The 21,386-nt window shown below is 39.5% G+C and overlaps 2 protein-coding genes across 2 annotated transcripts; both read right to left on the bottom strand.

Moving 5' to 3' along the window:
* Positions 1–2,633: 2,633 nt before the first annotated feature.
* LOC138326152 (mucin-5AC-like) lies at positions 2,634–7,112 on the bottom strand. The gene is made up of 4 exons (XM_069272280.1): positions 7,078–7,112; positions 5,065–6,415; positions 3,664–5,027; positions 2,634–3,579 (listed from the first exon to the last, which is right to left on the bottom strand). The coding sequence occupies exons 1-4, from the start codon at positions 7,110–7,112 to the stop codon at positions 2,634–2,636; spliced, it is 3,696 nt and encodes a 1,231-aa protein (XP_069128381.1).
* Positions 7,113–9,291: 2,179 nt separating this feature from the next.
* On the bottom strand, positions 9,292–16,937 carry LOC138324710 (uncharacterized). The gene is made up of 2 exons (XM_069269808.1): positions 16,442–16,937; positions 9,292–10,885 (listed from the first exon to the last, which is right to left on the bottom strand). Exon 2 carries the CDS (start codon positions 10,865–10,867, stop codon positions 9,788–9,790), a length of 1,080 nt encoding a protein of 359 aa, XP_069125909.1. The 5' UTR covers positions 10,868–10,885; positions 16,442–16,937; the 3' UTR covers positions 9,292–9,787.
* Between the last annotated feature and the right edge of the window lie 4,449 nt (positions 16,938–21,386).

The raw sequence follows: 21,386 nt of genomic DNA, 5'->3' as shown, positions 1-21,386 counted from the left end.
TATGTACTGAATAAACGTTAATATGTACTGAGTCGATAAAAAGACAACTATGTACTGAGTCGAACACCTATGATGTAATATGTACTTTCGTGTATATAATGTATAATATGCAATGAGTCGATAAACGGACACCTATGTATATTGTGTTAATATGTACTGAGTCGATAAACGGACACCTATGTATAAAATTAGTAATAATTACTGAGTCGAATAACATTCCTATGTACTTTGTCATATTCAACGGACACTTGTATGTCGTGTAAATGTGTTTCATATGTACTATTAAAAGAAATATTTAACGATAAACGGACACCTATGTATATTGTGTAATATGTACTGAGTCGATAAAACGGACACATATAACGTTTTACAATGTTGAAAACAATCATGATTGACTAAGTCATAAATACCTTGAAACAAATGTATGGTAATAAACATGACATATATATATTTTGTAAACTTGTAAAATCGATAAACGGACACCTAAATACAAATATGAAGACTTTGTTATACGATTAAACGGACACCTATGTATATGTGTGTAATATGTACATGAGTCGATAAAACAACTATTATTATTTGGTAATAAATAATTGTACATTAATATTACTGATAATAAACGGACACCCTAACGTAAATGTATGTAGGTCTTGTTACTTAATCGATTAAAAGCAATTTCAAATTTTATACTGAGAATAAATGTTATGAAAACTTCTATATTAATGATTGATTGAATAGATTTATACGTGTAGTACAAAATCAATAGAACGACATGTATATATATTTAAATTAGTAAATTGTGTCGAAAAATGTATATTTTAAAATATTTAACGTTCATTATTTATGTAAAACATATTATGCATTGTAATATATATCGACAAACTTTATATTAAATTGAAATCATGATCGATAAAATTTATCAATTACATTTAATAAGTATCAACACATTTAACTTTTACAGGTAAATTTACCTGTTGATTGGGACTGCTTTTAGGATAAAAGACTATATATACCATTGTCACAACAAACATTCCCCAACAAATCATAATAAAGTATGATACCGTCAGAGATTACACCGTATTTCAAATAGTTGTATCGTGTTTTGTTTTTTAGTACCGATCATATGTGATAAATATGTATAAAATAGTGGTATTTTATTGAAAATTACAAATATAATTTGATGTGATTGTTAAACGTACATTGGATGATTATCGAGAGAAAAACATATGAAAATATGACGTCACAAATAAAATCATGCAAAAAACTTGTAGATTTAAAAACATTACAAACAACATAGTTTTATTGATACACATTATTTGGTTAAAATAAGGTCAAAAAATAAACATTATACCTATGCCCCGAAAATGACGTATTTGGAAAAAACTTTACTTTTTATTTGTTACAATTACTTCCATGTGAAATATACTGAAGCTCTTGATTTTTATATCATTATCTATTGAAAAAGAAGAAATTGTACCGGTTTTAGATATTAGAATCTTTAAAATCGGCGGTAAAAATATCGAATGCTACGTCATTTTAATTTCTATTCTAGATTCCTGGCCGAAATTATTCTGTGTCATATTACATTAATTCATATACCCCTGGTTCAAAATATGTATCTCTTAAATATCGAGACTTTTGACTAGCGAAATTAATGAATATACATTAATAGACGAAGTACAACATCAGGTAACTTTTATCATCAATTGTACCTGTTGGCAAATCACTGCTTTTAGGACAAACGATTCCACTATAAACTAACGGGAGTCAACAAACTGCTAAACCCATATTCAATACTAATTTAGACGACCTTGGCCGATTATCCCGTGATTTCATTTATCATTGCGTTGAATTTTAATTTGTAACATAAAAATAGTGGATTTGCGGCAATGGATTATCCGTCGTATGTCCAATGTACGTACATAGTACCCGATAAAAAAAGGTTAACGCGCAATACGATTATAAAACTCGCATGTCAATAAACTATCAACTGAGTAAGGTCTTTTTATGATTAGAACATATCAATTTATCAAGGTTTTGCCGTTTTGTCAAAATTATTTCATTTGGTAAATATTCCGTCTTTGCGTAAACTTTAATGTTAGGTACGGGTAGGTACCTCGTCCTTGTTATTTTGTAAACGAAAAAGTGTGGTGTCACGTTCGCAAACATATGAACACAATCAATAGCTATGCAAGGAATTTAATCAAGTCTATTGTAGCAAAACCGCTTTAATGCCTATTAATTTGTGCTACTCGTTTCCCTTGTAGCATGACGTAAATTTTGACGACGGTGTTTTATTGATTAATTAAATACGTGTCGCTATTTGCTGTTGACTCTCGGACAGTTCCATTGTAAACTTCGGGGAGTGTGTAACTGCTAAACTACTCGATATACTAATCCCTGGCATTAATTCATTGGTCAATTTCCCAATTAATTTATAAAAAAATTTGCGGCAATGGATTATTCGCACTTTTGTTCTACCGATATAAAAAACTGTATGGTTGGACTAAAATCAAGTTTTACGCAAACAGGGTACAAATTGGGTAATTGTCCTTGTGCTGTTTATGCAAGGTGTTTGCCTCGTGTTGACTGGCCTTGGTTGAACTTTTAGTATATCAATTTTTAGAAATGTTTCAAGGTTGACTGTCCTTGTGTTGTGCTTTTGAATTTGGGTGTTTGGTTGGCTGGTTGCAAAATTGACTATGGTTACAAGGTTGGCTGCTGTTTGGTTGGCTGTTTGGCAGTCTGTTTGGTTGGCTGTTTGGTTGTTGTTTGGTTGGCTGTTTGGTTGGCTGTTTGGTTGTCTGTTTGGTTGGCTGGCCGGTTGACTGTTTGATTGGCTGTTTGGTTGTCTGTTTGGTCGGCTGTTTGGTTGACTGTTTGATTGACTGTTTGGTTGTCTGTTTGGTTGGCTGCCGGTTGACTGTTTGATTGGCTGTTTGGTTGTCTGTTTGGTTGACTGGCCGGTTGACTGTTTGGTTGACTGGCCGATTTACTGTTTGGTTGACTGGCCGGTTGACTGTTTGGTTGACTGGCCGGTTGACTGTTTGGTTGTCTGGCCGGTTGACTGTTTGGTTGACTGGCCGATTTACTGTTTGGTTGACTGGCCGATTTACTGTTTGGTTGACTGGCCGTTGACTGTTTGGTTGACTGGCCGGTTGACTCTTTGGTTGTCTGCCCGGTTGACTATCCGGTTGGCTGTTTGGTTGACTGGCCGGTTGACTGTTTGGTTGACTGGCCGATTTACTGTTTGGTTGACTGGCCGGTTGACTGTTTGGTTGACTGGCCGGTTGACTGTTTGGTTGTCTGGCCGGTTGACTGTTTGGTTGACTGCCGTTTACTGTTTGGTTGACTGGCCGATTTACTGTTTGGTTGACTGGCCGGTTGACTGTTTGGTTGACTGGCCGGTTGACTGTTTGGTTGACTGGCCGGTTGACTGTTTGGTTGACTGGCCGGTTGACTGTTTGGTTGACTGGCCGATTTACTGTTTGGTTGACTGGCCGGTTGACTGTTTGTTGACTGGCCGGTTGACTGTTTGGTTGACTGGCCGGTTGACTGTTTGGTTGACTGGCCGGTTGACTGTTTGGTTGACTGGCCGGTTGACTGTTTGGTTGACTGGCCGGTGACTGTTTGGTTGACTGTTTGGTTGACTGGCCGGTTTACTGTTTGGTTGACTGGCCGGTTGACTGTTTGGTTGACTGGCCGGTTGACTGTTTGGTTGACTGGCCGGTTGACTGTTTGGTTGACTGGCCGGTTGACTGTTTGGTTGACTGGCCGGTTGACTGTTTGGTTGACTGGCCGGTTACTGTTTGGTTGACTGGCCGGTTGACTGTTTGGTTGACTGGCCGGTTGACTGTTTGGTTGACTGGCCGGTTGACTGTTTGGTTGACTGGCCGGTTGACTGTTTGGTTGACTGGCCGGTTGACTGTTTGGTTGACTGGCCGGTTGACTGTTTGGTTGACTGGCCGGTTGACTGTTTGGTTGACTGGCCGGTTGACTGTTTGGTTGACTGGCGGTTGACTGTTTGGTTGACTGGCCGGTTGACTGTTTGGTTGGCTGGCCGGTTGACTGTTTGGTTGACTATTCGGTTGACTGTTTGGTTGACTGGCCGGTTGACTGTTTGGTTGACTGGCCGGTTGACTGTTTGGTTGACTATTCGGTTGACTGTTTGGTTGACTGGCCGGTTGACTGTTTGGTTGACTGGCCGGTTGACTGTTTGGTTGACTATTCGGTTGACTGTTTGGTTGACTGGCCGGTTGACTGTTTGGTTGACGGGCCGGTTGACTGTTTGGTTGACTATTCGGTTGACTGTTTGGTTGACTGGCCGGTTGACTGTTTGGTTGACGGGCCGGTTGACTGTTTGGTTGACTATTCGGTTGACTGTTTGGTTGACTGGCCGGTTGACTGTTTGGTTGACGGGCCGGTTGACTGTTTGGTTGGCTGTTTGGTTGACTGTTTGGTTGACTGGCCGGTTGACTGTTTGGTTGACGGGCCGGTTGACTGTTTGGTTGACTGGCCGGTTGACTGTTTGGTTGACTGGCCGGTTGACTGTTTGGTTGACTGGCCGGTTGACTGTTTGGTTGACTGGCCGGTTGACTGTTTGGTTGACTGGCGGTTGACTGTTTGGTTGACTGGCCGGTTGACTGTTTGGTTGACGGGCCGGTTGACTGTTTGGTTGACTGGCCGGTTGACTGTTTGGTTGACGGGCCGGTTGACTGTTTGGTTGACGGGCCGGTTGACTGTTTGGTTGACTGGCCGGTTGACTGTTTGGTTGACGGGCCGGTTGACTGTTTGGTTGACGGGCCGGTTGACTGTTTAGGTTGACTGGCCGGTTGACTGTTTGGTTGACGGGCCGGTTGACTGTTTGGTTGACGGGCCGGTTGACTGTTTGTTGACGGGCCGGTTGACTGTTTGGTTGACGGGCCGGTTGACTGTTTGGTTGACGGGCCGGTTGACTGTTTAGTTGGCGGGCCGGTTGACTGTTTAGTTGACGGGCCGGTTGACTGTTTAGTTGGCGGGCCGGTTGACTGTTTAGTTGACGGGCCGGTTGACTGTTTAGTTGACGGCCGGTTGACTGTTTAGTTGGCGGGCCGGTTGACTGTTTAGTTGACGGGCCGGTTGACTGTTTGTTGGCGGGCCGGTTGACTGTTTAGTTGGCGGGCCGGTTGACTGTTTAGTTGGCGGGCCGGTTGACTGTTTAGTTGGCGGGCCGGTTGACTGTTTAGTTGGCGGGCCGGTTGACTGTTTGGTTGACGGGCCGGTTGACTGTTTGGTTGACGGGCCGGTTGACTGTTTAGTTGGCGGGCCGGTTGACTGTTTAGTTGACGGGCCGGTTGACTGTTTGGTTGACGGGCCGGTTGACTGTTTAGTTGGCGGGCCGGTTGACTGTTTAGTTGACGGGCCGGTTGACTGTTTAGTTGACGGGCCGGTTGACTGTTTAGTTGACGGGCCGGTTGACTGTTTAGTTGGCGGGCCGGTTGACTGTTTAGTTGGCGGGCCGGTTGACTGTTTAGTTGGCGGGCCGGTTGACTGTTTAGTTGGCGGGCCGGTTGACTGTTTGGTTGACGGGCCGGTTGACTGTTTGGTTGACGGGCCGGTTGACTGTTTGTTGCGGGCCGGTTGACTGTTTAGTTGGCGGGCCGGTTGACTGTTTAGTTGGCGGGCCGGTTGACTGTTTAGTTGGCGGGCCGGTTGACTGTTTAGTTGACGGGCCGGTTGACTGTTTGGTTGACGGGCCGGTTGACTGTTTGGTTGACTGGCCGGTTGACTGTTTAGTTGACTGGCCGGTTGACTGTTTAGTTGGCGGGCCGGTTGACTGTTTAGTTGGCGGGCCGGTTGACTGTTTGGTTGACTGGCCGGTTGACTGTTTGGTTGACTGGCCGGTTGACTGTTTGGTTGACTGGCCGGTTGACTGTTTGGTTGACTGGCCGGTTGACTGTTTGGTTGACTGGCCGGTTGACTGTTTGGTTGACTGGCCGGTTGACTGTTTAGTTGACTGGCCGGTTGACTGTTTAGTTGGCGGGCCGGTTGACTGTTTAGTTGGCGGGCCGGTTGACTGTTTGGTTGACTGGCCGGTTGACTGTTTGGTTGACTGGCCGGTTGACTGTTTGGTTGACTGGCCGGTTGACTGTTTGGTTGACTGGCCGGTTGACTGTTTGGTTGACTGGCCGGTTGACTGTTTGGTTGACTGGCCGGTTGACTGTTTGGTTGACTGGCCGGTTGACTGTTTGGTTGACTGGCCGGTTGACTGTTTGGTTGACTGGCCGGTTGACTGTTTGGTTGGCGGGCCGGTTGAATGTTTGGTTGACTGGCCGGTTGACTGTTTGGTTGACGGGCCGGTTGAATGTTTGGTTGACTGGCCGGTTGACTGTTTGGTTGGCGGGCCGGTTGAATGTTTGGTTGACTGGCCGGTTGACTTGGTTCATTTTAAGCAGTTGGTTGGTTTGGATTAACTCCCAATTGTTAATCGACAAACGAACAACTTAAAATACGGAGCGGTGCTATAGTCATTGATAAAGATTTTGTATACATTCTTTTTAGACAAACACCTTTGTCCCTAGTGACTATTATCTTAGATTCCGTAAAATCAGACCACAAGGAAACGTCTCTGACCAAACAATTGGACCTCAATGCTTATCAGAAACAAGGAAAATACATTGACCTCAGGTGGGGCTTTATGTATGGTCAACCATCCTCTTACGAGAAAAAAACCAGCCTGTTTTTTACAGGGGCTTGTTTTCGAGATTGATATAACTCTTTATCAGACGAAAGAGATAAACTAGCCTTGATTCGACAAGGCCACACCACAAAAGGCTGCTGTTTATAATTAATGATTGGTAGTAGTGAGTCAATCTACGAGGATTGGGAATAACTTATTCGAGAAAACTCTTTTGACCATGCCAATAAAACACTATAAATTGTATCTAATGTGAGATATATCAATGCGGAATCAACCTATTTGTCTTACTGTCCAATTTGTCCGACTTGACCACGTTTTTGTTTGACCTGTTTTAGCCATGAATGGCAGCTGCTATTTATCTTAATAGATACACGAAGATAAATAGGTAACTGATCAACCTTCTGAAATAGCTTTTCACCGATTCCTCATCCATTCATAGGGGGCGGTTCTTTGAAATATCACTACATACGCTATGTACTGCAGTTGTATATAGCATTTGAGTTTTATCAGCTGAGGTAATATTTTCGTATTTATAAGGGACGTTTTACACGAAAATTTGATCAATGAGATATCATCAAAAGTGCCAATATCAACTGTCATAATTGTAACATAGTTATTAAGATTAAAGTTTAGGTCTAAAGTTTTATTCATAAAAAAGTATTCTCTTTCTTCACCTCTAAAAGAACTGAACAAATAATAGTTGGAATGGTTTGTATACTTAATTAAACTTGTTTATAAATATATTGGTTATCCCTTTATAGTCCAGCAGATTAGCATAAGAATTGTGCACTTTGTGGTAAAAGCACCAAATTTGACACAGTTATTCTATAGGGTATTCTGAATAATTTGAGCGATGGGTGCAATCTGCATATGTCACGTGACCAACATGGCGGCCATTTTGAAAAATGGCTGCCACCTCATTTTTTTCATCAACATATGATATTCATGCCAACTTCTTCGAAAATTTATTATCAAAATCAATGTTTTTGTTGTTGTTAAATACTTCCAAATGTTTGTTAGAGTTGATTTACACCAAAAATTAGGAAAAGTAAAGAACACAAGTCTATAGCAAGAATTTGTTTAAAAAACTGTTCCGAAATGAAAACCATGATTAGAAAAATTGTAATTACATACAAAGTTATAAACATGTTATACATATACAATATTTGTTAATCATTTGGAATATGATTCAATGTTTCAATAACATTTTAAAAAGTGTACGCTCCTGTACATATTGTGTTAAAGCGTTTATGTTAGCCTGACGAAAACCGTCATATGTGAGACGAACATTTTGGTGAGTCAAGGTGACCACCTTTATGAAAATAAAATTATTATAGTTGAAAGGACCATACACTGAGTAACTCCAAAACTAATTTTAGATATTGTAAAGCTATCACAAATTGAGTCACATTAACTTGTTGATCGTGGTACTTGGAGCGAAACTATTGAGTCGAAAGAATGGTCACCTGTCAAAGTGAGTTTTGAAAGCGTAAAAGCAAAAGTTTTTCAAATCGATGTGTCAGTCATCAATGTACGGTCTATTGTACATGCTAAACATCAAATAATTCATATTGTAACGTCGCTGTCTATTATTCAGTCGCTAACGTCTATTGAGTTCGTCTGGTCTCGGCTTTTGGCACTTATTGGTTACTTTCTTTGGTAGACAATAATAACTCAAACTCATAAATAAATTACAATTTATGATATTTAATGGTACAACACATTCATAAACTTTAACATTCACATCAATATCTTACAACATTTTCGTATATAAATTCTCTCCAAAAATCACCTTCGCCACAACAACATATTCCAGCCGGAAGCTATTGGAGATATTGGCGAATGTTGGCGATTATCGGCGATTATTGGCGATTATTGACAATTTAGCCTAATACTGATAATATCAAAGAAATTGTGTTAAAAACTTATTAAACTACACGAGAGCACCAATAACTAGGTTTATCATTTATAAATGTTCATTATTACTCTATTATAAAAAAATACTAAGTATGGCGGATATTGGCGAATATTGGAGACGGGAGATAGATAGATAGATATATATATATATATACTATATAATATAGTATAAATTATGGGTGATGTTCTTTTACAAAAACGCCCAAGTATTTATATCATTAGTTCTTTACCTCTTCAGCTGAATTCATAATACTTGTGGAAAAGTATATCCGTAAGCTGGTATGAGGAGTGTGGAGATCAACCGTCTCGTGAGAGGAGTAAAATCGCTCTCCTTGAATATTCGCGGGTGCCAACTATTTATACTATTGATCGACCAATCAAAAGGCGCGATAAAAATAGAAGTACCCGGATATACAATTCTCTAGATTTTACATGCGATATGCTTACGCTTACTTAAGATAATAAAGTCAGAGAGTTCCGAAAGTTAAAACAAAGATGGCGATCTACAAACTAGCAGACGCTGACTAATAATGTACAACAATAAATTACTATTATATGGAAACTTCTATTTATAAAAGGTATGTCATATTTACTTTAGACAACATTACTAATTCTGATGATTATAATATAAATGATCCTTATATCTTATCCTAGAAAAACGAAGTGAGGATGGACATCGTACGTACACAACTACACATTGATAGCTACGGTAATGAACCTAAGTTTCTGAAAAAACATCGCTAGGAATAGCTACATCTAATCATATATTTACCAAATACATGTACACAATATTGAATGAACATTTAGCTATATATTTTCCGAGTAGAGATGCCGTAAGATGCATCTACTATAACAAAACCCTACAAGTTAAACAATTACACTAGATGATATTTACACAATGAACGGCATTACATTGCCCCCCTCTTCATAAAATTTTGGTCTCCAAAAGAATTATTATATTTTCAAAATATGAAATACATATATAGTTTTGTAATGAAATGTCATCTTCATCTTGCGTTTACTCCCGCGTTAAATTATTCTGGAATGTCTCAACTCGCGCACTTCGATTTTTCACGTCTATCCTAAGGTTCACTCGCGTAAAAATTATTTTGGAATGTCTCAACTCGCGCACTTCTAATGTTCACTCGCGTAAAAAAAATATTCTGGAATGTCTCAACTCGCGCACTTCCCCTAAGACAAAAACTGGGCTTCCTTTTGGAATCCTGGTCCAATTAGGTTGGGTTGGCTCAGTTTCATAGTGATGGCCGTTTGTAGTCCCTCTAACTTGTAATACCTAGCCTCGTAGTACAGTTCATAAAGATATCTAGAATCTGATGGCAGTGTCCTCAGGTCGCAAACAACACCGTTACGAAGATAGTTGAGGATGAATCGGAAGTGGGATGGATCCCTATCTATAAAATATGTGTCCTTGCTGTAGGGTTCAAAGATGCTACCTTCTGCGAACAACTCTGCAAATATGGAGTTAGTGTCCGCTCTCAGGGTCATTTTGCTGGTCTCAAAGTGTCGTCCGCCAACATTAAGTATCACTCTTCCCTCTTGCAGTGTCTTCAGTAGGAGCTGCACTTCCGATACTCTTTCCTTTTCAGAAGGATCACTCAAAGACTTACAGGGGACGGATTCCACTACATCCTCATCCCGAAATGAGACTTTTCTCTTTGTGGCCCTTGTAACCTCAGTTTCAGGCTCAGGCTGAGGCTCATCCTCACTGGAGCTGGAGGAAGATGAGGAAGATGAGGATGATGAGGAAGATGAACTACTGGAGCACACAGACTTCGATTTGTACACTTTCCTCCTTCTGTTGACTTTCTTCTTCTTGGACGGAGATTTCTCTTTAGATGTTGTGTTTTCAGGACAGTCCTCCAATTCCACTTCTGATATATCGCTTAGGTCATCCGATGGTGTTTTTGTAGACTTCTGTGGCGTAGCAGGTAAAGGTAATAAAGTCTCCGGGACCCGAAACTCATCAAGTGATAACTCAGAGTCGCATTTGGTCGGCGCTCCTCCGGTGCTCAAGATTAGTTTGGCTTGGTCTTTGGCCTTCCACAAACGAAAGAGACGTAAAGCCGCTTCACCGCGCTCTCCGCTTGGGCTAATCATTTCAAGATCCAATCTGGATACGTCCTTGCAACCATGTTTGTAATTTCTTCGGCTGAATAACGACAGGCACTTTAAACACTGATAGGAAAAGTTCGAATGCTTCTCCTGTACGTGGCGGACAGCTCGGCACATCTTTTCAAACTTGATGTTCATGCAAATTGCACAGGTGTACTGCAAGAAATAATAACATTTGTTATTTATCGTGACCTGGCAAGATTCATGCACATGTTTATCAACTGTTTAATTTCTATTTCTTATTTTCTGTTTCAGAGGCTGATCTGTTCCGAGAGACAGTGCGACTTCCCTGATACGGTTTCAATCTATCATGATGTACCACTTTTGGTTTTGACTTGGTGTTTAACTGAATTCTATAAATCACCTCATTTAGTTTCTTTGTTACAGTGAATGGACCCACCCATGGAAGAGACAACTTAGGACTTCTCTGTGGTTTACACTGAGGTGCATATAGCCATACCAAATCACCTTTGGAGTATGAACTTTGATATGCTTTATGATCGTATTTTCTCTTCTGTATGTCACTTGCTTTAGCTATGTTCTTACGAGCAAAATCATGAACTGTCGACAACTTCTGTTGCAAGTCGTAACCAAAATCAGTTGCATGAAATTGATTCGAGTCTGGATTTCCAAGTATCAGATCTATTGGCATGTTTATCTCTCTGCCAAACATTAATGCACTTGGTGAATATCCAGTACTCTGGTGAATTGCAGAATTGTAAGCCATAGTAAGAACAGGTAAATGCTTGTCCCAATCTTTTTGGCTACTTGAAACAAATGATGCAATCATGTTTTGTAATGTTCGATTTGCCCGTTCCACTAAACCATCAGATTGAGGATGCATGGGAGTCGTACGCGTCTTTTCTGAACCAAGTATCTGACACATTTCCTTAAATAGTAAAGACTCAAAGTTTGTACCTTGATCCGAATGGATCTGTAATGGGACACCAAACACCGATATGAACTTTTCCACAACCTTGTTTGCTATAGTATGTGCTTCTTGATTTCTTACGGGTATGGCTGTTAGCCATTTTGTAAAATAATCTGATATCACTAAGATATATTTGTTTCCATTATTACTACGAGGTAATGGACCCATGATATCAAGAGCAATCCTCTCAAGAGGTGCTCCGACATTGTACTGTAACATAGCAGCTTTTGGATATTTCCTCGGCCCTTTCCGAGATCCACAAATATCACATTCCTTACACCACTTTTCTACATCTCTTCGTAAACAGAACCAGAAGAAACGTTGTCGCACTTTGTGAAGTGTTTTCTTGATTCCAAGGTGTCCTCCAGAAGGACTGTCATGCAACTCTTGCATAATTGTTGGAATCAATGATTTAGGTGCTACCACATGAAGTTGAGTTTCCTTTCCATTGTCACTTTCCCATTTCCTATACAATATGTCATCTACCAATATTAAAGAATCCAAACGATTCCAATAATATTTGAGTTCTACTGACTGATGAGCGATCTCTGACCAAACAGGGATCGTCTTCTCCTGCTTCCAAATTCTCAGAAGTCCTATAGTAGGATCTTCAATTTGAATTTTGGTGAGATAAGCTCTATCCATTTCTACTGTCTCTTCACACTTGGTTACTTTCTTGCTATTGCTACGTAGGTCTCTACAAGTGCGGACAGTTGCATTCGTCCGTAGGCCTATACCACTTGTTTCATTAGAGACGTTGACTGAAAAGACACGTTTACTCTCTTTCTTTATACTGTCTTCAAGACTCTCCTGATTCATATCAACGGAATCACTCTCAGTTGATTCATTCCCGCAAGCAATGACTTCGCGTAACTGGTTTCCATCATCCACTTGGGTAACAAAAGTGTAGTCACTTCTATGAATGGAATCTTTAACTGAAGCCGGTTTATGGCTTGCATCGTCAAGAATTTCATCCTCTTGAGAGTCCGTTTGTCCAGTGGCCAATGAATCAATTGTTCGTTTTGGAAAACACTGGTCTATATCTGCCTTACTATCAGAGTAACGTAATTCTGCTCTTGAGCAGTAAGTGCATTCGTCATTGACACATGGTCTACGTGACATTGCATCAGCATTTGAGTGGACTCTGCCAGCTCGGTGCTGTATTTCATAGTCATATGTAGCTAGAATTTCAAGCCATCTTGCCAGTTGTGCTTCAGGCTTCTTGAAGTTCGTGAGCCATCTTTAAGGCTCCATGATCACTTCGAACTAGAAAGTGACGTCCATACAAGTAGTGATGAAAGTTCTTAATAGAACTGATCACTGCCAACAATTCACGTCTGGTCACGCAATATCTTCGTTCCGCTTTTGAGAAACACTTACTGTAGTAAGAAATTACTTTCTCTTGACCATTTTGAACTTGTGAAAGTACTGCCCCCATCCCAACATTACTTGCGTCTGTATCAAGTATAAACATATCATTTGAGGTAGGATATGACAGGATTGGTGCACTAGTCAAAGATTGTTTGAGCTGCCTGAAAGCTTCGTCGCATTCTTTTGTCCAAACAAAGATTTCACCCTTTTCTGTCAATTTATGCAGAGGCTTTGCTATGTTTGAAAAAACCATGCACAAATTTTCTATAGTAAGAGCACAGTCCCAGGAAACCTCTTACTTCTTTAACATTTCCTGGGGTAGGCCAGTTGTTGACATCGTCAATCTTTTTAGGTTCAGTGGAAACACCTTCTCCACTTATGGTATGACCTAAAAATGAGACGGTTTGTTTGAGGAATGAACATTTCTTTTGAGACAACTTCAAATTTGCCTCTTTTATTCTAGTTAAAACTTGATCTAGACGATCCATGTGTTCGTCAAATGTCTTGGAAAAGACAATGATGTCATCTAAGTAAACTAGACAAATGTTCCACGTTAACCCATGAAGAACCCTTTCCATCAATCTCTCAAATGTAGCAGGAGCATTGCAAAGTCCAAAAGGCATGACTTTAAATTGCCAAAGCCCGCTGCCTTGAATAGAAAAGGCAGTTTTTGGACGATCTTTTTCTGCTACTCCTACTTGCCAAAACCCTGACTTAAGATCAAGCGTACTAAACCAAGCTGATCCTGATAACGCATCTAAAGTGTCATCAATCCTCGGCAAAGGTTGACTGTCTTTAATGGTACAATCATTGAGCTTGCGAAAATCGCAACAGAACCTCACTGAGCCATCAGGCTTGTTCACCATGATAATGGGACTACTCCACGGACTATTTGAAGGTTCTATAATTCCGTTCTTTGCCATGTCTTTGATTTCAGATTCTGCACAAAGACGCTTTGCAAGTGGAATGCGATAAGGCTGTTGTCTTATTGGTTTCGCTTGCCCTGTATCGATTGTATGTTCCACTAGGTGAGTACAGCCAAGATCATCCTGGGAATTTGGAAATAGTGCTGTATGTTTCAGAAACACTTCCTTCAACTTGAGCTTTTGTTTTGAAGACAGATTTGCTGCTGTCTTTTCAAACATGTCTTTCATGTGATCGGGGATATCTTCTTGATTGGAACATCCCTTACTCGATTTGACACTGTTAACATTTTCTACCATTGGAATTTTAACTGCTTCGTAAGTAGCAGCAACTGTATTTTTATACATTGTAAAGGGAACTTTACTGAGGTTAGCCACTCTGATTGGTATTTTCCCTCGATTTAAATCGACTAAGGATTTAGCCACTAAAAGACCACTCTTTTCTATAAAAGGTTGATGTGGTTCACACAATCCAATAGTATCTTGGATTAAGTCTATAGCTTTCCCTGGCACTATAACTTCTGTTTCAGGAGGAATTATAACATTCTCCGTTACAGCTATTCTACAACAGGATGAAGAGACTGTCTCATCTTTAACAAAACAATGTATCCTTTCCCCATTCACATTGATACACTTCTTGCTCATGATAATGTCACATTGATGGGTATTTAAGAAATCAATACCAAGAATGGCATCACTGCTGATGTCCGCCAATAAAACATCTTGGTTAAACAACTTTCCACCCATTTCAATATCAATGTTCATTTTACCATAAAAAGCTGATGAATCCCCAGTCGCTGTTACTAGGGTCATGTTAACTGGTGTTATTTTTGGTCTCTGTGAAAGAGGCCACGACTCCAAAATACTCTTTTTCAATATTGTAACACTTGAACCTGTGTCAACTAACATAGATACTGGGGTATCGGCTATTTGTGCTAAAACAAATAAACCACCGTCTGTATCTGAAACACTTGCACTTAATTTGATCTCGGACCTTGGTGATTCTGGTGAGTTTCGGTCCTCAAACCCGACCGTTGGAAGTTTCCCTGATTATTTGTATGTTGGTTGTTGTACCTAACATTGTTTCTATTTCCATTGTTTGCACTTTGTCTACCGGGATTCCAGTTTGATTTGTTTGTACTGGTATGACCATTCTTCGCAGAGTCTGTATTTTTATCCCTATGCCCTTGCGAACCTTTCTGTTTCTTTATGTTTTTAACCTCCTTTGATAAAGAAGACAGTTGTTCATTGAGCTTATCTAGTTTTTCATCTAGATTACATGACTTAGGATTGACATCCAAAGCTCTTACAGAGTGTTTACCTCTTGTTTTGTCGGCAACCCTGTGAGCTTCAAGTCTAACAGCTATTCTCTCAGCATCGCCGATTGTTTTTGGACCAACTTCCCTAAGTCGCAATCTTATGTCTGTGTCAGTTAACGCGTCTATGAAGAAATCCAAAGCCAGGAGTTCTATCATATCAGAGGAAGCATTTGGATATGCTTTCCTCGTAAGCGTTTTTACAGACTGAGCTAACTCGGGTATCGTCTCATTTTTCTCCCTAGTTTTACTTTGGAGATTAGAACGAAAAATCTCGGCCCTATTCTCTGAACCATATCTGTTGCTTAGTGCTTCGACAAGACTTCTGTAATCTCGCCTTTGTCTATAATCCATTTCATTCAAAAGAGCCCTAGCACCTCCAACTAGACTACCAGCTAAGTATAACGATTTTGTTTCGTAACTCCACTGATTTATTTCAGACACAATGTTAAACTGAGTTAGATATTCATCTAAATCATCCAATCCGTCATATGTATGGGGTTTCATTCTACCACTATTGTTTCTAGAGTTAGATCTTTGAGGAAATCCATTCGACGGGAAGGGGTTATTTGTACAAAACTCATCATCGTTCCGACTAGAGGAAGCCACTGGCAAGGGTCTTTGACCACTCTCAGTGATATCAATATCGGAGCGGTGAGGAGTGCTACTGGAATGTCTCTGACCTAACATGTTATTTGACCGTATAAAAGAAGTCACTGTCTCCGGTTCAGTTTCAGAATTTACACCTTTAACTTGCGTATTGGAAATTTGACTTTGCAAATTATCAAGTTTACTATCAAACTCTACAAAGTATTTTTGCATTTGTTCTTGGACAGAACTTAGACTTTTCTGTATTTCAGAATTGAACATACTCATGTGATTTTCAATAGCATTGCGAATTTCGTTCCCGTCTCCAGAACTATTATTTTCTGTAAAAGTTACTTGGTCTCTCTCATGTAGCTCAACTAAGCCATTTTCGTTTTCATCACATTCTGATGTTGTACTTAACACTCTAAAACTGACGATGTTTGAATCGTCCATGTTTTATGTTTATGAATGTATTGTTGTACCAAAAACCAAATACGCCACCAATACCAGATATAAATAAAGATATATATTTTCTTTTCACTTGAAGTTAATTCAAGTATATAAAGGATAAGTATTTATTTACCTATCCCACCGCTGCCACCATTGTAACGTCGCTGTCTATTATTCAGTCGCTAACGTCTATTGAGTTCGTCTGGTCTCGGCTTTTGGCACTTATTGGTTACTTTCTTTGGTAGACAATAATAACTCAAACTCATAAATAAATTACAATTTATGATATTTAATGGTACAACACATTCATAAACTTTAACATTCACATCAATATCTTACAACATTTTCGTATATAAATTCTCTCCAAAAATCACCTTCGCCACAACAACATATTCCAGCCGGAAGCTATTGGAGATATTGGCGAATGTTGGCGATTATCGGCGATTATTGGCGATTATTGACAATTTAGCCTAATACTGATAATATCAAAGAAATTGTGTTAAAAACTTATTAAACTACACGAGAGCACCAATAACTAGGTTTATCATTTATAAATGTTCATTATTACTCTATTATAAAAAAATACTAAGTATGGCGGATATTGGCGAATATTGGAGACGGGAGATAGATAGATAGATATATATATATATATACTATATAATATAGTATAAAATTATGGGTGATGTTCTTTTACAAAAAACGCCCAAGTATTTATATCATTAGTTCTTTACCTCTTCAGCTGAATTCATAATACTTGTGGAAAAGTATATCCGTAAGCTGGTATGAGGAGTGTGGAGATCAACCGTCTCGTGAGAGGAGTAAAATCGCTCTCCTTGAATATTCGCGGGTGCCAACTATTTATACTATTGATCGACCAATCAAAAGGCGCGATACAAATAGAAGTACCCGGATATACAATTCTCTAGATTTTACATGCGATATGCTTACGCTTACTTAAGACAATAAAGTCAGAGAGTTCCGAAAGTTAAAACAAAGATGGCGATCTACAAACTAGCAGACGCTGACTAATAATGTACAACAATAAATTACTATTATATGGAAACTTCTATTTATAAAAGGTATGTCATATTTACTTTAGACAACATTACTAATTCTGATGATTATAATATAAATGATCCTTATATCTTATCCTAGAAAAACGAAGTGAGGATGGACATCGTACGTACACAACTACACATTGATAGCTACGGTAATGAACCTAAGTTTCTGAAAAAACATCGCTAGGAATAGCTACATCTAATCATATATTTACCAAATACATGTACACAATATTGAATGAACATTTAGCTATATATTTTCCGAGTAGAGATGCCGTAAGATGCATCTACTATAACAAAACCCTACAAGTAAAACAATTACACTAGATGATATTTACACAATGAACGGCATTAATTCATATACTAGTAGTCAACCATAATTTTATATTCTACAATCACACTTCCAACGAACTTGTCCAGAACATTCACACTGGTGGTGTACACATTGCCCCACAGGATCACATGGCAGTGTATTCTATTGTATTTGACGCAATATCCTTTGTGTCCAGGACAAGCAAGTCTCCACTATCCTCTGTAAAGGGGTTTCCAAATTCGTCCAACGTTTCCACCATATATCTAACGTTTGTTAGGAAAAATTTCTGCACTACTTTTTGTCCTCGTGATATGAAACGGTTGTATTTGATTGTGGTCGAACTAAAGTCTCGAACCCCTTTGCTAATCTTGCCATCTTTCGACCTGCGACCATCCATCGTCTGAGGACGACCGGGCTTTTGGTCAAGCCAATAGCTCCTCCATCAGCTTTCGATCTACTTTGTTGTTTTGTTCATGTGCGTTGTCTATTGCCAAAATTGTGGTTCGTCTTACGGATCACAAAATTCCCTGCCAAAAACTCATGGCATACTTCGTTCAGTGTATACATATCCCTGACGTACACAGATAACCACCTTGAATAGTTTACATGGTCCAGCGCGGACATCCATGTGAGAACTTTTGACAGCGTTTCACAGTAGAGACTGAAGTTCCCTTCCCTGAAAGATCGTACAAACAAAAGTGCGTTCAGTTCACATGTGAAGTTATGCAACCAGTGTTGGAACTGAGGACTCTTCTCTGCCATCTTCTTGCACCAGGTGTCATAATCGGATGGCTCTTCTTCCGAACTCGCGTTAACAAATTCTTAGGCAGTCTGAAGGAGAATATATAACTAGCACGGAGTCACCTTGTGTGCGCGTCTGGTTCTGGAAACATTTGATACTTTCAGAAATGTCTCAACATTTCCGAGAGAAGCAACATTGGCTTGCACAAGAGCACTCGTCCATCCAGACCCGTCCAGCCAAAATTTCAAGATAGCCATTTCGATGTGAAGTCCCCCGAACATTACCACGCGTTTGTCCTGTCCGTAGATGTTGGGCCAGTTCCACTGAATTGTCTTCGCGATGGCGTGCAGAGGCTGAACAAATGCGATGACAGGAATCTGCCAAGGATTCAGTTCCCGGACGCACTTCTGTACTAAAATAATCGAATGAAGAATCATTGCTACGGATTTGTCCTCATCATCGAACAGCGATAGAAGAGCGGCTAATGCTGGGACGATTTCTCAGACGGGACCTGTATGTGCGTGAAACGCGAACAATGATGCTGCTGTTTCCTTGTCGATGTCGTGGTCACCGTTAGCTATCTTAGATACAGTCTCCGCCACCTATGATATATAGTATATTTTAACAGAATTAAAATATCTATCTGCTAATCAGATAATTGGTTTTTATTTAGCAGCATAAAAAACAATAACATGTCATAATATATTTTGTTTTGTTCAATACATGAGTTCCTTACGACGACTTTCCATCTAGTTTTCCTCTGTATCAGTGATGTTCAAATTGTCTGGACGGTACAGGGGGTTTCGTGCAGAAAATAGATGGAGGAATGCTTGTGTACGTGACTTGGAGACTTGTCAAGAGGCTCTTCGGTGAGGATGTGACGTAAAAAGGTTGTCTGTCCTGGCCTGATCTGTCGTTATCGGGGTGTTGGAAGATAGATATCCCGGTTCCTTGGAACGAATCTTTTGCTGTTGTCGAACTGGGGTTATTGTCTATATTATCGCTTTAGTGGTGAACAAGTTCTTCAGTGCGGGAGGGCATACCAAATTGTCCGACTGGTAACATTGGCAAAGTAAGTTGGTAAAATCTGTCGATATGGCAAATACTCTGTCATAAGAAACTGACATTCCAAGATGGAACAGGACATCGATGAGGCTCCGCTTCCCAGTCTGACGATGAACCATTATACCGAGATAAACGGGTAAAGGCGTTTCCCTTCTCGCATGATGTCGCTGCGCGCCAGAACTTAGTTCCCCGCCCTTGAATGTATTATGCATCAGTATTTGTGAAACAGAAAGAGTCTGTCGCATCAGTATTTGTGAAACAGAAAGAGTCTGTTGCGAATATGCCTCTCTGTTGATATCAGGTCAATGCATCACCATAGGCCAGTAAAAATCTTGGCACTGGCGATTTCTGACATCCATATGATGATATGAAAATGTATGTTAAAACTGATTCCGTTGTCAAACTTTGCGGACAGCAGCTCCTACATCATCCTGGAACACTAACAAAGTCCTTCCTTATGAGCCTCAATATCTGGAATATGAGCAAGAATTCTATTCATTAGTCTGGTGCTATGTAGTCGTTTTTCGTGGGTTAACACCAGTTTTTTTTAGTTCTATCAATATACATTTTAGTTAATTCCAACATCTTGAAGACTGGGGCAACGTTTTCTTCACATCGTGAATCCTCTATGTAACTGATGAGTTCCGCAAGCTCTACTCCATGGATCGCCCGTTTATTCAATTCTGTTTCTGTAGTAATACCAGTTCCCATTCGCGAAGTCCTATCGTATAAGGCTACCAAACATTTAGTATAATATTTGACTTCTTGAGCTACCAGGTCTCCTGCACTTAACTTTGCCAGAAGAGCTAAATCTTGGAGCCTTATAGCACATTCGCGAACACGTTGATCGATAGCAAAAGTTGATGATTGGTGTAGTTGTGCAACTGCAGAATTTTGCAACTCAAAAGAAACATGTTGATCCGCCAATGGTGGTTTTACATGACAGGCTTCTTCTGGTAGCTTTTTTCTCAGATGGACCATCAACTTCAATGTCTTTTTTCTGATGCCTTTTTCAGCTCGTTTTTCACCTTATTTGTATTGTATTTTATGTAACACGATCTATGCCATTTTATACATAACGACTGATTATAGAAATTAAGGTAACACATATATATAGTATAAACATATGTAGAACAAAACACTTTTTTTTCATTTGCCGCTTCTGAATTGTTCCGGTGGCGTCTTGTACATAGTTTATATAACTAAAACAGAATTGAATCATTAAATTAAGTAAATGCAGTTATAAAAACATGGTTAATGCATAAAACAAATAATCAAAGTGTCTTTTAGAGTCACCATAACAATAAAATTAACAGTTTTGGCGGCCATCTTGGAAAATGGCCGCCATCACCCCACACCGGAAGTTACAAGTTGCCCCCATCGCTAAAATGAAAGAGTATACCATGAAGAACATTTGTGCCAAATTTGGTGCTTTTACCACCTTGTGCACAATTCTTCTGAAAATCTGTAGTAATCTGCTGGACTATTAAGTGTTATAAAATTTTCATTTCAAAACTTAAATATAATATCTATAATTGATGTAAGTTTAAACTATTACTTTTGCCACCATTGGAGGGAATTTATATAGGCATTGCCTGTTATTTAATCCATTTGACTTGAAACATCTTTGTCAATAAAATTTGATGAAATGAAATCCATCGCTCAGGCCTCTAAAAGACTAAATATTTTAAGATTACTAAAACATAATGTAGATAGAAAGAGCCTTTAAAAAAAATATACATCCTTTATAAGACCTGTTTTAGAATATGGTGATGTCATTTGGGATAATTGTACAAACCAAGATAAAGACTTATTAGAATCTGTACAGATAGTAGCAATACGAATTATAACAGGCCTGAGAAGAGGAACATCGCATAATAAACTTTATGCTGAAGTTGGA

Source organism: Argopecten irradians, chromosome 6 (genome assembly GCF_041381155.1).
Source record: "Argopecten irradians isolate NY chromosome 6, Ai_NY, whole genome shotgun sequence".
Lineage (NCBI taxonomy): Eukaryota > Metazoa > Mollusca > Bivalvia > Pectinida > Pectinidae > Argopecten > Argopecten irradians.
The sequence above is the reverse complement of the archived record's forward strand: the minus strand, read 5'-3'. Positions and strand labels throughout refer to the sequence as shown.

Coding starts and splice junctions, on each gene's coding strand:
- LOC138326152 (XM_069272280.1), bottom strand. CDS start 7,112: ATGGATGAGGAATCGGTGAAAAGCTATTTCAGAAG. Junction 6,416..7,077: donor GTGAAAAGCTATTTCAGAAG/GTTGATCAGTTA, acceptor AAATGAACCAAG/TCAACCGGCCAGTCAACCAA. Junction 5,028..5,064: donor AACTAAACAGTCAACCGGCC/GTCAACTAAACA, acceptor TCAACTAAACAG/TCAACCGGCCCGCCAACTAA.
- LOC138324710 (XM_069269808.1), bottom strand. CDS start 10,867: ATGAACATCAAGTTTGAAAAGATGTGCCGAGCTGTCCGCCACGTACAG.